Consider the following 17,984-nt stretch of genomic DNA (forward strand, 5'->3'; position numbering starts at 1 on the left):
TGCTTAAGGGCCCCAGAGTGGCAACGGTGGGGCTTGAACCCCTGACCTTCTGATCAGTAACCCAGAGCCTTAACCACCAAGCCAACACTGACCCTATTATTATTATTATTATTATTATTATAATAATAATAATAATAATAATAATAATAATAATAATAATAATAATAATAATAATAATAATAAGAAGAAGAAGAAGAAGAAGAAGAAGAAGAAGAAGAAGAAGAAGAAGAAGAAGAAGAAGAAGAAGAACTGAAGTCAGTTTTGAGCGTTAGAAATCAGGGTGTAGCTGAAGGGTCTAAATATGGAAAGTGTAGAACAGCTGAAAGCTGGAACAACCTGGGAGCTGAGGAAAGGTTCCCCCTATACGATCTACTACATGAACGCAATGGCAGTGATCACCTTATACACCATTTTAGAAAAGATTAGAGATGGTCACAGCCCGTCACTCTGGTTCTTACTTCAGGGAGTTTCGTTTAGATAATTATAGATAATTATAATACAAACAAACCAGAATAACAAAGCTTTTGTAATTACTGTATACAATTGCATCATTCCTATAGGTGTATAAAAGGTTGGCTAATTAATAGATAATATATTTAATTATTAAACAGACGTTTTCTGTTATATTTTGTATTTTTAGTATGAATGCAAACACAAACAGACTGACTGGGGGAAAAAGACCAGTTTGGGTGAGTCTGTGTCCAGGAGTGGTGACAGGAGTGGAACCAGGTGTGGCCTTTTGCTGTTATAGCAAAATCCACCCAAAGTTCAATGTGTTGTGCAATCTGTAATGATTTTCTGTTCACCACGGTTGTAAATAGTGCTTATTTGAGTTTACTGTAGCCTTCCTGTCAGTTGAACCAGGCTGGCCATTCTCCTCTGACCTCTCACATCAACAAGGCGTATCCACTCACAGAACTGTGAATGTTTGTCATTTAGACTGTATGAAAAAAAAAATCAGTTCCTGAAATACTGACCACAGTCGGAGTTCACGTTTCCCTCATTCTGACGTTTCACGTGAACACTAACTGAAGCCCTTGACCTGCATGTGCATGATTTTATGCGCTGCGGCCATGTGATTGGCTGAACGAATGAGCTGGGGTACGGGCGTTCCTATTAAAATGGCCGTGAATGTATGTACTCCAGTTGTTACGGGAAGGGATTAAGCTCTGTAGCAAAGCTCAGGGAACTGTACAATCCTGAACAGCGGCAACATTAATAGAGCGAAAATTAAACTAGGAGTCTCTGCGAGTGCTGGGGAAGAATAACCTCCACATCTCAGCTTTAAAAAAAAGAAAGAAAGAAAAATTCACTTTATTTTAATCATTGTGCTTTTATTCTAGTTTTTTTAACACACATTCTACATTAAAATTTGAGCTGCATTTTAAAGGGCGTGAATATATGAAATAATAGAATATATATGAAAAATGCTACATAAATACTAAAGAGGTTTTTGTACGCGAGTTGTAACACATTCAGTCAACTCGCTTGTTCCAACTGGCTTTAAACAATAAAACGTAATGAATCACACTTCATCACGTTAATATGAACAAGTACACAGAGCCACTGAACAACGAGTTCACAGCATCTGATGTACATCTGAAAATTTTTTACTGACTACGTTTACATGGACAGCAGTAATCTAATTATTGACCTTATTCTGAATAAGACAATATTGTGATTAAGGTGTTTACATGAGTTGCTTTTAGAATATCCCTTTCATGTTTTTGTTTTACATGTTATAGAACATAGATGGATTAAATCATTACGTCCCAACGCCACGCCGTCCGACGTTCCCTCCAGAATTTCATGTATCGGTATACAGTTCATCTTCGTTATGGTACCGTATACAGTTTTGGGTGTTTCATTTTTAAATTACGAAAACTTCAAGTGCGGTTAATTATTTGTCATGCTATACGTGCAAATAGACGACTGCTTGAAGCCGTGGGCTGCGTCCCAAACTACGTACTTACCTACTATATAGCAGGTAAGTACGCGGTTTTGGAGGCAGCCGTGCTCTCTTGTTTGTGGTCAAACAGTTGAGCACTGCCGTGTGTGTACGTGTCCTTTCCCACAATGCGGTGAAAACTCCCACACGACGTTAATAGTGTGATTAAGGTGTGTACATGTCTGTAATGCACGTTGATAATGCGACTAAAATAGGAATACTCCACACGTCTTAATTCCATTTGTTTTTACCTCGAGTTTGACTTTAGTCGGATTAAGGTCATCAATAATCACTGTTTACATGCTAGTTTCTTAATCAGAATATCATCTTAATCGGATTAATATCGTAATACTGTCCATGAAAACGTACTGACTGTCAGGAGAAACACACGCTTCCCTCCATCTCCCTCTACGTTTGCCCCTCACGTCCCCGTCTCCCCGTCTTACGTCTCTGAAAACAGAACGGGCGCGGATTCAAAGGCGACGTGTAAAATTGAACACCGGCGACCCGCAACAGCGAATCACGTGGGAGCAGCCGCATAAGGCACACGGATAACATCAGACGAGGTAAGCGGTGTAAAGGAGAAAAAACATCCTCAAGGAATATCGAAGCTAAAACTGACAGCGAAAGGGAACGCCGAGACATCCGAAGAGCAGGACGGCATATTTACCCAGACTGCTCTCTGGAGCAGTGGTGGCTTAGTGGTTAAGACTTTGGGTTACTGATCGGAAGGTCATGAGTTCAAACCCCAGCACTGCTAAGCTGCCACTGCTGGGCCCTTGAGCAAGGCCCTTAACCCTCAACTTCTCAGATGTATAAATGCGATAAATGGAAGTGGATAAGAGCGTCCGCCAAAATGCCATAAACGTTTATCATGATGTTACAACCCAAGAGCTTTTTATAGAGCAGCGTTTTTGAAACAAATTCAAAAAGTATTCTCATGTCCCAGAATCCCTTTATTATGCACACAGAACAGAAGCACTCGACTCGCGTCTCCTTGTGTAAGCGCCGCTAAACCGCTCATCTGGCTCCTCCCCACAAACGCACATGCACGTTTTTTATACAAAAAATTAAAAAAATGTAAAAAATAAGAAGTTTCCTTCATTTTGCATTCATTTCTGCAATGGTGAAATCCTTGGACTGATAAATAAACAAATAAAAAAATAATCTCTTGATCTCTATTAATTAGGATTCAACCACAAACAAAAACGTGATAGAGGATCAGAGATGAAAATCCGCAATAAAAGCACTGTTGGATTTATTTTTTTTCTTTCTTTCTTTCTTTTTGTATATAGAGGTGGGTGATATGCCGAAAATATCACATCACGATTCTCATGTCTATGATACACAGTATGTATCACGATAAACAGTATATGTTTGCTAGAAAAAAACAGTAGTGTTGGATTAATACATTAAAAAAAACTGACGATAATTTATCTAATGTGTAGAAAAACTATTTAATTTTTTTATAGTTATGAAAAAGACAAATTTTTGTTTATAAAAAATTAGCAATTTTTTTTTTTTAAAGATTACATAAAAATTTGAGACCAAATCAGCTGCTTATAGTCTGTTTGTGACTCCTGTTTTTTTACATTCAAAATGAATAAGAAAACATATCACAATATCTCAGAAAAAAAACAGTGATGTAATATATCGCAGTATCGATGTTATTCCACCGTAACGCCCAGCCTTACTTTATATATCGACTCGACTGACTCTTACATAGCGTGTGCGTGTCTCCGACAAAAACGTCATGTTCATTTCATTCACGCGCTTGTTACGCTGCATTACAGCATATCGCATGACACTGCTGCTGAACTCTCGATTCTGATTGGTCAGGAGGTGTTCATTCACTTCAGCAATGTCTTCGGGGCGTTGTGTTTCTCAGTAACATGACAAGTTGGTCTTATTAAGGTGAGGACGTTGACAAAAGAGAGGGCGGCGAAGGAGCGACCGTTTCCAGTAAAAGTGACCATGGGAACTTGTTTACATTTTTAATTGTTGGCGAATTGTCAAAAAATAATAATTCACTTCGAGGTGGTAAGAGTACGTCCAGTCCTACATGTACACCGGCACTCCTCAAATTGCTTCATTCTGTCCATCAGCCGTCTTTTGCAAGTATTCACGCCCATCCCTATTCCGAGCGCTTTGCTCCGTTGTGATTGGCTGAGAGAGAGTGAGAGTCGAATCTGTGTGAGAGATTTCCTTTCACTTCCCCTGAGTGAAACGAAATCTGTGCAGGAGCTCACCTGTATGTTCGTGGCTGGATTCATGAATGTGTGTGCGTGTGTGTGCGCTTACCTGCATGTTTGTGGTGGGAGTGAGTCCTCTGACCCTGTGCACTGCTGCCCTGCTGCAGGAACAACGCAGCTCCCTTCACCATTAAAAAGCTCTCGCTCAGACTGGAACAGAGAGAGACACAGAGACAAACACGTTTTGAACCTACACAGATTGGACACTCTTTTGTCTCGGTCTTCTTCACACACCAAGCAAAAAAAAAAAGCTCTGATACACACACTAGAGATGTCACGATACCAAAAATCAAGTAGTCGGTACCGATTCCACCAAAAGTACACGATACTCAATATCAAAGTCGATACCACGGTGTGATATAAAAATAAAATAAAAAAATTTAATTAAAAACTCCCCTGGAGGACATCCTCCTCTGGCTGATACTGGCAGAGAGAGAGGGATGGGGGGGGGGGGTATTTTAGTTATCAAACACTGTCTGACAATGAGTGGAGCTGCACTCCTAAACACACGCGTGTGCACACACACCTTATACTCTGAATGCAAGCATTAGTTTAAATTCACTGATACGGTGGCAGGACAAAAAGATTTATTAAAAGCATGAACATGTGAATAATTATTAGTGACATTAGGCTACGTTTATCTGACAGGACACGGGCTGAATGGCGATGCATGGTGGTCCATTAGGAGGTAGTTTATAACATTGCAATGTGTTAGCGTCGTTAACAAATAACTGGCTATCGCTAACATTACATGGAGCATAACATTAGCTGGTTTCATGGCAACAATGCAGCTGCCTCAAACAAACATAATATAGGACCGTCTTTCAGGTGCTTCGCCAAATTCCAGGTGTTTACTCGCTTTGTTTGAAATGGACGATAGCATCGGTTGCACACCGGAAACCGATACTAGCTTTCCTCTCTTTTCCTGCGAGTCGGGGTTAAGCTAAGCTAATTTTCTGTAGTTTTTCCCATGTGCTTGTAGGCGTTCTTCTTCTTCTGCCCACCTGTGGACCGACTAAAACACTTGCTCGTATTTGCTGCCCCCATCAGGTCCGGAAGAATTGCAACTACGGTACCCTCATTAGAACCGGTTCCAATGCTAGTGCAGAAAAACAAGTACCGTCACATTTTAAGAATGTTGGTACCAACTTGGTACCGAAGTATCGGTTACCGTGACATCCCTAACACACACACGCACTAAAATGCCTTGTGCCACACCGACTGCACTGAGCATGCTCAGAAAAGGTCAGAAGGGGGGAAATCCAGCACTGAGTCAGCGCTGGAACTCTGAAACGCTGGGGTTTTAATTATCATCTGTAAGGTTACCGGGCACCGTCCCGCGTGCTGCAAATTCCAGAGTCTTCGTGCGAGGCAGTGGTTTGACAAAGACAAAGCACGACACAACACGGGAGCGAGCGTGAGTAGTGCCTTCAGAAGTAACAGGTTGTATTTTCAGAGCTTTCCAGAGCAGAGAGCACCTGCGACAGGTGAGGCGAGAAGGCGGTCAGTTGAAAAAAGGTCACAGAAGGTAAACACTCATCATATGTCGGTTTGGGTTAGAGGAACCTCAAGTGAATCGAATCAAAATCGCTCATCACTATGTCACTGTTTATCTGTTTTGTGAACGCTTTTCTTCTTTCGAGAGGAATAATAAGGAATGTGATCCATCGTTAGTAAATGAGGCTTCGCGTGTGACTAGAACGTGACCTGAACATCGGGGGCTGAGATATTCCGAGGTCATGCTTGTTCTTTTTTTTTGTGGTCGTGACCCTGCGCTGAGTCAAGCTGTTCCATTTTTAAGCCATTGTCTCGCTTTAACTGGACTGGATGTCCTGAGAAACCCTGACCACAGCAGCCGGGAGAGAAGAAGAAGAAACCAACAGAAGCAGCTTTGTGCAAGGAGTTATGCGTCAAGCCCTCCTCCTCCTCCGACTCTCCCTCTATCCCTCTCTCCTTCTGTTTTCGTCTCTGTCCTTCAATCTCAGCCCTAGCTCAAAAGACAAAGTTGCGCTCTGTACAAAGATGTAGGCATGTCGGTGGATTACAGGGGCTTTTGTTTCATGCCTCTTCTCCTTTCTCTCTTTTAATCCGCTGTTTTCTGAGAACGATGCCGCTATGTGAGGACCTGGGGGGGGGGGGGGGGCAAGAGTGATGGATGTGACAAGAAACCAAAACACGTAGAGAGAGGAGAAAACGACGAGCGTAACAGACTGCACTCGCACCCAAGGCTGTAATTATGTTAACAGTTTTGCAGCAAGACCGAAATCGTTGTTTTGTGTTGCGTAAGCGAGGGACGCTATTGTTTACTGATCACGACGATGACATGCGAAAACATCTCCTGCGGGACTCGACACTATCCGGACAGACGTGTGGCTCATTTCTCGATGTAGACGTGTGCATCAGGACTGGGATCCTGAGTGAGTGGGGGTGGGTTTAACCTTCATGTGGGTGGTCAGATATGGGGGTCAAAAAAAAAAAAATTCCACGTTTATGAACATTAGAGTAAACTGCGTGGATTCCCAAAATGGACATTATGAATTTTCTGCAAATCTGAGCCTTGAGCAACCTTTTTTTTAAAATTCCAGATAAACGATAAATTTTTTAATGTCAATAGCGTACGTGTGTAACGTAAAATACTAAAAACCCAAAGTAATATTCAGTTCCTCCAGGATCGCAGAAATGAACGAAGAATTAGCAGTGTTTCAAAATTTTCTGCAGATCTGGGACAAGGGCGTCATGTGACGTCGTTCAGCCGAAGCCCTCGTCGATTCACGTACGTCGAACACGAGTACAACTAAAAAGGTCTTGTTTACCAACAAACATCACTTCAAAAGAGCAGTTTGGCCGGTCTCGTGCGATTGCAATTTCGGCAACTCGAGTAATTTTGTACAAAAATAAATAAGTAAAGCACAAAAAAAATTCCACAAACTGCATCGCAAATTTTGCAAAAGCCCGCCGTGACAATCACACAAAAAAATAAAACTCTCTGAAATCCTGTACGGAAAATCCTGAATATTCCTTGATGCACCAATGTAGTGGGAAGTGTTGTGGTTTTATAGGAAAATAATCTCTTTAAAAACTCTTTTAAAACCTTCGTTGTTGTGATTGTCGGCATGAGCTGCGTCTGAAATCGACAACTTCTTGAACTTGTGTTTGAATTCATATTTACGAATCTGGAAAAAATCTAGAACGCTGGTACGCAAAGCACACCTTTCAGTAGGTTTGAAGCCACATGAGAGGTTTTTAAAACCTGATGGTCCGTATTTTTTGCCGAACCTCGCATATCCTACTATGGGAAAGGTCCCGGTAACATTTAAAAACATTAGCACGTAAAATTCATCTCAGATTTTGTAATATTAGTTTGAATTATGTATGCACGTTTCTCTCACAACCCCACTCGAGAATCCACATCGAGCTCTTCATTTAAACGTATACCGATAACATTCTGGCCATCGACACTATAGCGCTTCTTTTTTAATTCTAGGTCCAAAAGCAAACGTTATTTGCAAACCGATCATTTTTATTATCCCTCAGGTATAATAACATCAGGACTAGCCATCGCCGGATACACAGGCTGAGAATCTGCTGTACTTTTCACGCGACAGTCCTTACGTGCTCAGTTTGGTCTCTGTGGACGATACCGCACAGTCATTCTGCCTCAAGGCAAGCGGCGCGTGACGCTCATTTTACATTAACATTTGCACTCAAGTGTTGAGTGGGAAGTTCACCATGAATAATCGGAAATTCCCGTGTCCCATACGCACCGATCACAGGCGCTTGAGTCCAAAACGACCAAATCAGGGACAAAATACATAAATAACCAGTAACATTTTGTGCACCCTATTCTTTATTTAGTATTATCTTTATTCTATATAAACATGGTATTTTTGTATCTCTGTCCCTTGGCTTTATGTGTGTCACTTCAGCAACAAAAAAACCATAAACACAACCACCAATGCAAAATACACAGTCTCTCTGGATTACATCCTTCAGTCTGGCAGATTCAAGTGCAAACTGCTTTCTCACTGCATCTGAACCACACTGGAGCTTGCGCAACACCACCCGAGAGGTAGCTTCGATCTGGCCAAGATTTGATTCAAGCCACAGATACGAAGAGCGACGGTTGTTGTTTTTTCTCACTCTGGCATTACTGGTTTACTCTGTTCGGTTTTCAAAACAACCAGAGCACATAAAGGGGACATTCACTTTATGCAAAAAAAAAAAAAAAAGTCACGAGAGGCTGCTATCACACACGCCGTGATCTACAGCGAACTAAAAATACACTCACTATCGCGAAAAACGAGAACGTCAAGCATGTGTGCGTGCACTCACTGACACACACACACACACCAAAAAGCTTTTACAGGTATCTGAGCTACTCATGCTAATTTATGCACTAATTGCAGGTGGATTACGTGTCAATGAGACAGACGTGTTATGACCGGATCGGTAAAGGAAAGCTGAACTAATGATAGTAAGCCGCAAAAACACTTCAGGCTTACGGTCAGGCCTTTAGGTGCGGCTATAACGTATAACAACTATAACGTATTACGCTTCTATGAGAATTTCATTCAATTTCTGGGCACTTGCTGATATTTAATTTTTCATAAATCAACGTTATTTACATTTATATTATACTTTAAAGTGACTTACATGTGAGTTTTTTTTGTGGTGTTTGGTGGTGGATTGGTGGTTAAATCTCTGGCTTACTGAACAGAAGGTCAGGGGTTCAAGCCCCAGCACTGCCAAGCTGCCACTACTGGGCCCTTGAGCAAGGCCCTTAACCCTCTCTGCTCCAGTCGTGCTCTATCATGGCTAACCCTGCGCTTCCTGACATGCTGGAGTATGCAAAGAAAAGAATTTCACTGTGCATATGTATATGTGATCAATAAAGACTCATTAACATTATTATCATTATTTGGGCGCTTTGCTCAAGGCCCCAATTGAGACTTTCTGAGGAACCTGAGATTTAACATCAGTTTTCTCAGAAAGATAGAAACAAGGCTTGTGGGGGAACATTTGATAGCTTTTTTTATGCAAGTGATAACAGGAAGTAAGTTATTTTTTGGATGATTCACAGCCACATCTTGCACCAAAACTCTGACCCCCGCTACAACGAGACCTCACAATCAGCAGGACCGATGTTCTGCCAAACACCACTGAAAGCATCACTGCTATTAAAACGGCACAAAGTATTCTCACAATGAACGCTTTCTGATGTGGTAAATGCCCGGCTTCGGTCCACAATGCCCTCATTCTCAACGCAGCTTGCTCACAAAGCACGCCATGGGTTAGAAACTTTCTCCTCAGAGAGATTTCAAATGTGCGTTTGTAGTGTTGACGTGCAAGTCGGTTTTTTTTATTCTTCACAATATATGACTGTGCACTTGATTCTGCCCAACCCTTCCGTATACATTCATTTATAAGGACAACAAGGCTTAACGAGGCAATGACGCAGCTGTACTGTCATGTCAATCAGCTACTAATGAATTGAAAGATGCTTTTGCTCATGCACAGCATAGTCCATTTGAATAGAACCCTGATGCTTTGTCCTCTTCGATGCGGTTCTTTCGGGAGGCCTGTACACAGCGATTAGATTAAACTGGACCAAGAGCATCTGAGCAGTGTGACCTCAGTCTACGTCAAAGTGAACTCTACCATGTTTTGACTCTGAATCGACTCAACTGCAAGAAGTGCACCAAACACGACGTGAATTTTTGAGCTGCAGCTAAACTGAGCCAAAGGACAGAGCTGGAGTCCAGCAACGGCATTTGTTTAGGATATTTGCACCGACAAACAAAAAAGAGGAAATGACCACCGGATGTGACGCCCAAAATTATTTCAACTTATATTCAACTTACACACTGGCTCTGTGTTCTCCATGTGATTTATATGCTCTATAATGACAGCGGTTATTATTAAAAACGAGTGTAATATTGTTGTGAAACAAGGACGTGAGCCTGCAGAGAACCTGTTCAAAACAAGAGCAGTTCCGATCAGCGAGCACTGAGCACTGTTTAGCCTCCTTTCCATTCGCTTTCATTTTTGAGACATTGTGGGCGGGGATGAGATGTATGTTTCCACGGCTACCATCGGTCGCTCTCAACCAAGCCTCTTTCTTCAAGAAACGGACCTTGACTCTCATTTAAAAATTCCCAAACTGCCGGTTAACATATGAGTTTAATGTATGAGCACAAAACAAGTTTAGAGTCATTGCATTCTTATACAAGGGTAAATAAACAAAAGTTGTACTACTGAAGAAACGTCATCTCTATGCATTCAACTGAACAAATATAAAAGGTATATAACGATGATGATGATGGTCTTTATTGGTCACGTATATATTACAGCACAGTGAAATCCTTTTCTTCGCATACCCCAGCATACCAGGAAGTTGGGGGTCAGAGCACAGGGTCAGCCATGATACAGCGCCGCTGGAGCAGAGAGGATTAAGGGCCTTACTCAAGGGCCCAACAGTGGCAGCTTGGCAGTGCTGGGGCTTGAACCCCCAACCTTCCGCTCAGTAACCCAGAGCCTTGACCACTAAACCACCACTGCCACCAAATAAACCCCATGGCCTTACTTGCTCATGTTTGCTACGTACTTAGCTCAGTCGAAGTGCGCTTTCATCGCTGCCATTTTGGGAAATATAGACAACAACAAGATCTGTTTCCACGAGAAAGCGTATAGGTTGTGAGTGACCAATCACAGCCGTTACAGCGTACTCCTTATCGCCACCGCCCCAAAAGTTTCAAACATGAAGTGAACACCATACGAGCAAGGGAAAAGGTGGTATACGTGCCTCAGTGCTTGCACATCCGAAACCTACTCGTGCGCAACACTTTCTCTGCACGCTTGCCTCTACTTCTCCAGAGTTCCTGGTTTACTCGTGGCCTAATCCTAGAGGTTCACATACTTCTGCCACTCACAGATGGTAACATTTGATCATTTTCCTCATTAAATAAACGACAGAGTATAACATTTTTGCCTCATTTGTTCAATCGGGATCTCTTTGTCTACTTTTCAGTCTTTAGGTCATATTTATGCAGATAAGGAGAAAATTCTAAAGGGTTCACAAACTTTCAAGCACCACTGTATAGGTGAACTGGCTATACTAACCTGCCCATAGGTGTGAAGGAGTGTGTGAACGTATGCGTGTTTTTGTGTGTGTGTGAGTGCATGGTGCCCGCCAATCAATTCACATCTCACCCAGGGTGTACGCCCGCCTCTCACCCAGCGTTCCCAGTACTGTACAACGCTCTTATGCAGGCGCATGTAAAGAAATTCTGCACAATAACAAAAAAAAAAGAAACATTTCTACAAACCAGAGTTATGAATAAAACTGCATCAGTGGTGTGTTGTAGTTCCATTTGATGAGGACTAGTAACTGTATTAATAAACAACAAAGGCAAAATTTGTAGACAACAACAAGGGTGCATAAGAGCTTTGCACGGTGCTCGGACATCTCTTGACTCACATGCGGTAGATCTCGCGCTGCGTGAGCACGGCGTTCTCAACGAAGTACGGCAGCATGGTGGTGAGTGTGACCCGCCGGTGCCAGTCCAGCTCCAGGTGCATCCTGCTGGACCGCCGCAGCTCGAAACGCCCAGTCCACAGCACGGCGAGAAATGGACACGAGCGTCAGAAACAGACCGTGTGTGTGTGTGTGTGTGTATGAGAGTGGATCCCGGCAGAATGAATGTGTTCCTCCTTGAGCAAGTTCCTTGTAGGCTGGGAATGTGTTGTCACGCCTCCCTCCCTCCCTCTCTCTCTCGCTCTCTCTCGCTCTCTCTCTCTCAATAGCAGGGTAAGAAGATAAACCTGCTTTGCTGTCCTCAGCCCGATTGACTAGTGGAATCTCCACCCCGAAGCCTGAGGTGGGCCACTGAGTGCTGATCTGGCAGTGTAAAAAAATTAATAAATAAAAATCCAATACAGTTCTCAGAGTTTTTCCAAGTGAGACATCCAAATACGGAGACTTCCTGGATTTACCGAGAGAAGAACACTGTCCTGCACTCTTCTGAGCTCACGTAACCCAGACGGGGGGGGCAAAATAACCGGCCAACTGAAATAATTCTTTAATGATTTTCTCAGCCGCAGAGGACATGAGATGTCTGGCTTACTGCCTCCTTCTCGTGTCCAGACTACAGGTGCCACTAAATCTCGCTAGGGCACAAAGACATGGGAGGAGATTCCCAGAATGAATGAGGAAGACAAATGAGTCGTGAAAGAAATGTTGTTTTTTTTTTTTTGCTTGTCAGCAGAGAGGAAAGCTCTGTCCCGCTGCTCTTGCTCTCACACACACACACACACAGATATCTTAAAGCTGATAAGGCTGCACTGAAGAAAAGCAGAACTAAGAAAGAAGGACAGAGTTGGAGGAAAGAACATTTATAGCTGCTATAATGTCAGCGAAAACAATAAACGTAAACGCATGGATGGGAATTGTTGCAGAGGGCAAACTGCTGTGGGATAAGCGGAATAAAACATGCCGTTATAGAAAATGAATCAACTGTCAGAGTAACTCCGTTCCGTCACTGACGTGTTTCATTCCTTATGTTACTGCATATTCTATAGGAATGTGCATTTTGGGGCGGAGTTAAGAGTTAAGCCTATAAGAGAGGCAGACAGCACTAGAGGAAATAACAGAACGGCAACAAATCGAGAAAGTAACCTTTACATATTAAATAAGCCATATTAAATAGACTTTCTATTATAAATAGAAAAAAACAAGCTTGTGTAATTGCGGATATGGCGAGACTTTTATTAAGCATTTTTGGAAGGAGTCACCGGTGTCCAAGAATTGTAGCCCTTGAACACCAGGAGTCCCAATCTGTGCAACCCATAGAGTTAAAGTATTTACAGAGCACACTGATCACATGATCACGTTCGGTCATGGACAGCCTATGAGATTAACAGGAATCATCTGCACTTGTGATAAGACCGATGGCTCTGAAAAGCAAAATGACCAACACGCATTGTTTATATGGATACACAACCATGTTAGAATTGCTAAAAATAGCTCATCGGTAACTTTCAAACAACACCTGCCCCATGCCAGCCCCATGCCGCTGCAATCTACAGTGCCCGAGAAAGAGGTTGCAGAAGGGGGGGCATTTTAGCCGACTTTGGAGCTCTGTTTCCAGTTAAAATGGATATGCGGAAATGCATTTTGCAATATTAAACCTCTTCATAGCCATTTTTGTTTTCTTTAGTTTTAGTGAGGGAATAACTAATTGCTGTATAGCTGCTATAATGCAAGTGATAACAGGATCTAACCTGTTTCTTGGAAGTTCTACAACATTAAATGTAACTATAAACAGATAAAAAGTATGACGTGTTGTTCTTTAATTTATAAAGGAAGTGTAACTGTTGGCAAATTGCTGTGGGATAAGAAATAAAACGCTGTTGTTATCGGAAAATAATACATCATGTAATCTTGCATTAGTAACAGTAACTTTATGTCGTCGATTATTCTCCTATATTGCACGCCCCCAAGTGTCTCATTACTTTCGTACTATTTCATGCAGAGATACTAGATATACAGATGTTTGGGGCAGAATTAATGAACTAACTACTAACCTGCTCTGTTAATGTGACATAACTCAAGAGCTGAATAAGGTGTTAACCAAGGACAAACACTAGCTTGCCCTACACTGCCTTTTTATAAAGCTTATACAACTTAAATTTACATTTATTCATTTAGCAGACGCTTTTATCCAAAGCGAATTATAAATGAGGAAATACAAGCAAAGCGATATATCAAGTGGAGAACAATACAAGTAGTGCTACCACACAGGATTTAAAATTGAGTTCTAGAGAAGCAAAGTGCGCAGAGTAGAGGTGTGTAAATTGTTTTGTTTTTTAGGATAATGTGGGGGTTGGTGTTTTAGGGGTTAGTTACGTGCTCACGGAAGAGGTGGGTCTTTAGCTGTTTTTTAAAGATAGTGAGAGATTCTGCTGTCCTGACTGAGGTTGGAAGTTCATCCACCACTGAGGGACAGATAGTGTGAAGGTTCTGGAAAGGGAACTTGAGCCACACTGAGAATGCACTACAAAGTGTCAGCCATTAACCGATCGCAGATTGCGTGAGGGAACGTAAGCCTTCAGGAGAGAGTTGAGGTAGGGGGGTGCTGCTCCAGACAAAGTCTTGTACGTGAGCATCAAGGCCTTGAATTTGATACGGGTGGCTATAGGAAGCCAGTGGAGGGAGATGAAGAGGGGTGTGACATGGGTTCTTTTAAAAAATGTAAAAAACCCACCAAGAAGCACTTTGAGTTGCATTCCATATATGAAAGATGATATTTTACTTAAAGCTTGTTAATTTTACGCTAACAAGAAAATGTGACCCTCCAAAACTCCAGAATGTTGATACTATGTTTTTTTTTCAGCGGGAGCCACGTAGTCCTGTGTTTTGGTTGTCCAGAAACTTAATTGAAGAGGTTAATGTATTGTGGTAGCTAACACAATGTAATGAAATATGGTGAGTTAGTTTGATAAATAAGTGCATTAGTACAGACTATTAAACACTAACAAATAATTATAACATTATAATTGCCAGGAAGTTGTATCCTCGCATCTCACCTAAAAGATACTATTTGAGTCTAGACAGCGTCCACCCTGACTTTATCACTGGGAATTGCCCATATCATATCCAAGGAGTGTTGGGTTTGTGTGTGTGATGGGGTATAAATAAATGTTGCTGGATATTCAGATTAACCTGGATGCAGTAAACCGACTCGTGACTCAGGATTAACACAACAATCCTGTCCAATGGCGATGCTCTGAGCAGACTACACACACACACATACTGAGATACTGGGACACATTCCTGCACACACAGCATCCTTGCGTTACACAACACAGCGCTGGTGCTGACGGATGGAGAGATGAACGATGGAAGGAAAGAAAAAACACAGCACTATCATCTCAGTCCAATCAGGAGGTGTTCCGAGAGTGACGGATGTAAAAGTGACCAAGACCCTTTTTAAGGGCATCAGCAGGTTTTCATTCACAGAGCGATTTTTCTAAATTATTTTTAAACTCCGGTTCAGGGGTCAGGGTCAATATCATCGACACAGAACTGCATTACGTCTGAGGGTTATGACTCAACAAATCTTCACATCCTGAGCATTTCGTAATAATTTTTCGCCTGCAAAGCAAAGTAAAACATTTTTATACCGTAGCTCTTGTGAATTCTCAATTCTGATTGGATGATTCAGGTGGTGTTCATTCATTTTCTATAACAGCAGCTCAGACAGTAGTGCAGCTGCAAATCAGAGGATCATATTAATGTGCTTCTCCTAAAATGTTATCATTTCCGTAGTAACAGCTCATATAAAGGGACTTGAACGGATTTAAAATGTGCGTAATTGTTAATAAGGTTACATTTTCTGAGAGGAGTCACTAGTGTCAACATTTTGTAAAACAGGAACTAACTTGTTTTGCAGATGTTCCATAACATTAAAGTACAATGTGTTATTTAACAAATAAATACTGCATTATATGGCAAATTGTTATTTTAAAAAAAAAGGAATAAAACACTCTAGGATGTGATGTTATTGGGGTTAAAATCAACTTGAAGCAGTAACTTACCCCATCACACCTTGTCATTAATTATTCCATATTTAGCAAACATTTTCACGTTTTTATTTTTGTGTATCTAACAGGGTACACATTATCTAACATCTTATGCAACTGTACCGCTTGAACACCAGGGGTCCCAATCTGCACAACCCAAAGAGAAGAGTTAAAATATTTAGAGAGCTCGCTGGTCACATGATCACATCCGGTCATGGACAGCCTACGAGATTACCAGGAATCATCTGCACTCGTGATGAGACCGATAGCTCTGAAACAAAATGGCCAACATGCATTATAGGTTATATGGATACACAACCATGTTAGAATTGCTAAAAATAGCTCTTCAGTAACTTTCAAACAACACCAGCCCCACTGCAATCTACAGTGCCCGAGAAAAGAGGCTGCAGAAGACGAGCATTTTAGCCGACTTTGGAGCTCTGTTTTCAGTTAAAATGACACCTCAGGTACTTTCCGTGGGTCAAAGATTTTTGGGGAGAATTTATAAATGTAGTTATTTTTAAGATATGGGGAAATGCATTTTGTTTACAGGATTAAACCTCTGTTCATAGCAACTTTTGTTTCTTTAGTTTTATACAGACAAAATTGCACTTTTGTCTGTATAAACAGTGCAAAATTGTTTCTTTTGCACTGTTTATGATTCAGAAATAAAAAAAAAAAGAAAAAAGAGTCTTTTCAGTCATTTTTCTTGATTCAAATTTTGTTCAGAGAATTTAATTGAATAAAATTGTGAAGTCGGTCTCATGAATCGAATCGAATCATGACCAGAGTGTACCGTTACACCCTTAGTATCTAAACATCCACCGTCTGATATGATTCCCAACTACTTCCTCCTCTTAAGCTCACATCAGGTCTGAACTGTTCAGGATACCGTTTTAGTCATAACAATAACAGACGTTAGTAATCAGAGAAAACAGGCCTCCACAAGCCACAGTGCACAGAAAACTAGAAGCCGTTTTACTCATCTGATGAACAAAGCCCTGACAGCGAAAAATCTAGGGCCAAGCACAGATTGCTGTAAGATGCGACAGTCTGGTCCACTCTGAGAATCCAGCACCTGCATAACATCTTTAAATAATATGGCTAAATCCGTGGGTGGAACCTATGAAATGGGGCAAATACAGTAGAGTGTTTAAAATAGCTAGCTTTGCACCAAATCAAAACAAATGACTGAAAGACACTTTCAAATCTAGATGATCCTTATGGCTTGGCATCCTGTCAGAGAGAAATTGAAGGCCTCTTCATGTTTGCAAATTCAAGACGCAATGTTTTACGATTACAACGTCAAGGACATTGTGGCCCTAAAAGTCAAGGTGCTCCACAAACAGATAAAATAAAGTCCAAGAAAGTTTTAGTTAGATTAACGTATCTATTATAGGCAACTTCTCAGTAAGAATGTGACCCAGCTATGTGGCATTAGCTATCTAGTTTTTAGGTGAGTTACATAGGTTTGTTAAAGCAATATACTAAATTAAGCATGGTAGCTACCGGAGCTTAGCTTAGCCTGTTAATTCTTAATTAGCAAGCCAACTTCAGTAACATGAGCGTTAGCTACGTAGCTGAGATGACTGCAAAGATGGAGCTCCTCGGACACATTTCTAAGTGAAAAATGCAAACTAAAGGTACCAAGAACAGTACCAACAATACACATTCTTGAGCCCAAAAGTGTAATGTAGAAATTGAAGCACTACAAAGTTTACTCTGTAGTAACACCCTACACTGCAGCTCTTACCTACACTCTTCCCTAACGCTCACTGACCCCCAGACAGCTTCAGGTTTCTCTAATCCCAGCCCAGTTGATCCAGCTCATGAAGCATTTGATAATGAGATGATGTGTTGGATTAGTCGCTTTAAGATCATGGAAAAATCCAGAAGTGGAGTTGTGAAACCGCACTTAGCCGATATCCCAGACTGCACTGCAAACCAAATCAAGAACCTAGACTGGTGGGCAAATCAGCAGCCAGAGTTACTGCTTGTGTAATACAGTTCATTTTTAAATACGCTCTTATTATGGATGTGTGAATGTATTAGATGTCCCATTACTAAGGCGCATCACAGTTACTTTCCTCAATGACGGAACAGCCTGCTCCAATCCATAAACCAGAGAGAATTTGCTTTTATATTATTTTTCATCCTTAAATAGGGATGAAACAGCACAATCATTTCTATCTCTAATTAAAAGC

At 41.4% G+C, this 17,984-nt stretch overlaps 1 protein-coding gene across 3 annotated transcripts in view; it reads right to left on the minus strand.

The window, feature by feature from the left end:
* The window catches only part of ssh1a (slingshot protein phosphatase 1a), a 58,648-nt gene that overhangs the window by 20,837 nt on the left and 19,827 nt on the right, over positions 1 to 17,984 (minus strand). For 2 of the 3 annotated variants that reach the window (XM_053610770.1, XM_053610768.1), the window contains exon 3: positions 4,250 to 4,350. In XM_053610770.1, the coding sequence (XP_053466745.1) occupies positions 4,250 to 4,350 (101 nt within the window). Of the gene's footprint in view, positions 1 to 4,249; positions 4,351 to 11,677; positions 12,183 to 17,984 lie in introns of those variants that run through there. The other variant, XM_053610769.1, reaches the window with a different exon arrangement.

This window comes from Ictalurus furcatus, chromosome 22 (assembly GCF_023375685.1).
Source record: "Ictalurus furcatus strain D&B chromosome 22, Billie_1.0, whole genome shotgun sequence".
NCBI classification, from domain to species: domain Eukaryota; kingdom Metazoa; phylum Chordata; class Actinopteri; order Siluriformes; family Ictaluridae; genus Ictalurus; species Ictalurus furcatus.